Source organism: Sinocyclocheilus rhinocerous, unplaced genomic scaffold (genome assembly GCF_001515625.1).
Source record: "Sinocyclocheilus rhinocerous isolate Xijiao unplaced genomic scaffold, SAMN03320098_v1.1 scaffold990, whole genome shotgun sequence".
Lineage (NCBI taxonomy): Eukaryota > Metazoa > Chordata > Actinopteri > Cypriniformes > Cyprinidae > Sinocyclocheilus > Sinocyclocheilus rhinocerous.
The window spans coordinates 1,190,844-1,192,597 of NW_015652301.1; the positions used below are offsets into that span (position 1 = coordinate 1,190,844).

The 1,754-nt window shown below is 36.8% G+C and overlaps 1 protein-coding gene across 2 annotated transcripts in view; it reads left to right on the forward strand.

Annotated features, from left to right (window-relative positions):
• dhx37 (DEAH (Asp-Glu-Ala-His) box polypeptide 37) overlaps nt 1-1,601 on the forward strand; it is a 22,511-nt gene extending 20,910 nt beyond the window's left edge. For both annotated transcript variants that reach the window (XM_016520464.1, XM_016520465.1), the window contains 4 exons: nt 162-299; nt 438-532; nt 1,320-1,393; nt 1,475-1,601. In XM_016520464.1, coding sequence (XP_016375950.1) covers nt 162-299; nt 438-532; nt 1,320-1,393; nt 1,475-1,592 — 425 coding nt within the window. In that variant the 3' untranslated portion in view covers nt 1,593-1,601. The remainder of the gene's footprint in view (nt 1-161; nt 300-437; nt 533-1,319; nt 1,394-1,474) is intronic.
• The last annotated feature ends 153 nt before the right edge of the window (nt 1,602-1,754 follow it).

Genomic DNA, 1,754 nt, shown 5'->3' on the forward strand with positions numbered 1-1,754 from the left:
GGCAGGTTGAATTTCCTCAGCTGGCGAAGGAAGTACAGCCTATAAATAAATAGGTTTAATAAATAAACAAACTTTCAGAGTTGTGACAGCTCTATTTACATAATACATCAGTTATATTTCAAAGGTGCTATGAAAATGTTTCTCCATTTTGTTTCTTGCAGGTGTTTGTGCCGTTCAGGCCGAATGGATTCCGAAGCTCCTCCCACAATACTGTCACTTCAGCGCTCCGGAGGAAAGCCCCGCCCCCTGGTTCTGCCCACTGACCGGCCGAGTGAAGTGTCACCAGCAGAGCACTTTCTGTAAGAGCTGCTGTCTGTCCTCAGCCAGAGTTCAAAGCCAACTCTTGTTTTTAGTGCCACGGTGTGTGTGTGTGTGTGTGTGATAACAGTCACATGATGTGGGTGTTAGTCTGAACTTGGGTGTGTCTCTCTCCACAGACAGAGTCAGTTGGAAGCTTCCTGCCATTGAGATGGATTACCCAGAGGGCCTTGAGCATTACAAACAGTTTGCAAAGTTTTTCCTGGAGGGCCAGGTGACATTTATGAGTGTGTGTGTGTGTGTGTGTGTGTTTGTAAATGTGGGTGTCAAAACAAAATAACATGGAATTGACAGTTAATCACTCTACAATAAAATACTGGTAAATGGTAAACCAGTTTAAAAACATGGCAAAGTTGGTAATTATGAAAAAAAAAAAATATATATATATATATATTTTTTTTAATACATTACTGTTTAATAAGTCTCTTCTGCTCACCAAGGCTGCAGTTATTTGATCAAAAATTCAGGAAAAACATTAATATTGTGAAATATTATTGTAATTTTAAATAACTATTTTCTATGTTAATATATTATACAATGTAATTTATTGCTGTGATGCAAAGCTGAATTTTCAGCATCATTACTCCAGTCTTCAGTGTCACATGATCTTCAGAAATCATTCTAATATGCTGGTTTGCTGCTCAAGAAACATTTCTGATTATTATCAGTGTTGAAAACAGTTGTGCTGCTTCATATTTTTATGGAAACCGTGATTTTTTGATGAACATAAAGTTCAAAAGAACAGCATTTATTTGAAATTGAAGTCTTTTGTAACATTATAAATGTTTTACTGTCACTTTTGATCAATTTAATGCATCCTAGCTGAATAAAAGTATTAATTTCTATCAGTCAAAAAAAAAAATCGTACAAACCCAAAACTTTAAACAGCAGTGTAAATACATCAAATATACCGTATTCGTGATTCATGATAGCATATTCATAAACCACGGTGTTGCTGTAGAAAGTGATGTGTGAACTTAGTCCTGGCTGAATTTCTGCAGGTTTCTCCCAAGATCCAGCAGTTCAGCAGATGTTTACTGTCGTCACCCTCCACCATGTTGAAGACGTGGGCCAAGTAAGATCTATTGCACACTTAAACGTTTGTATGGAGTGTAAATAGAGTTGTTGTTGTATAATCTCATGCTGTTGATCTCAGGCTGCAGCCGCGGACTGAAACTCTTCTGACGACGCTGGTGTCAGAGAAAGTCAACAACAGAACCTCTTTAGAAGCTGCGTGGAAGAAAGATGAAAGATGTAGGTTGCTATGCATATGAAAATGTCTTGCTTTCTTGTGGTCATTTAGTGGAAATTGATTTTATTGGATTACAGACCATGCAGTGCAAACCTATCATGATAAACTACCGTTCAAAAGTTTAGAATCAGTATTTAGAATCAGTATCACATTAATTTGATCAAAAATGGACATTTATAATATT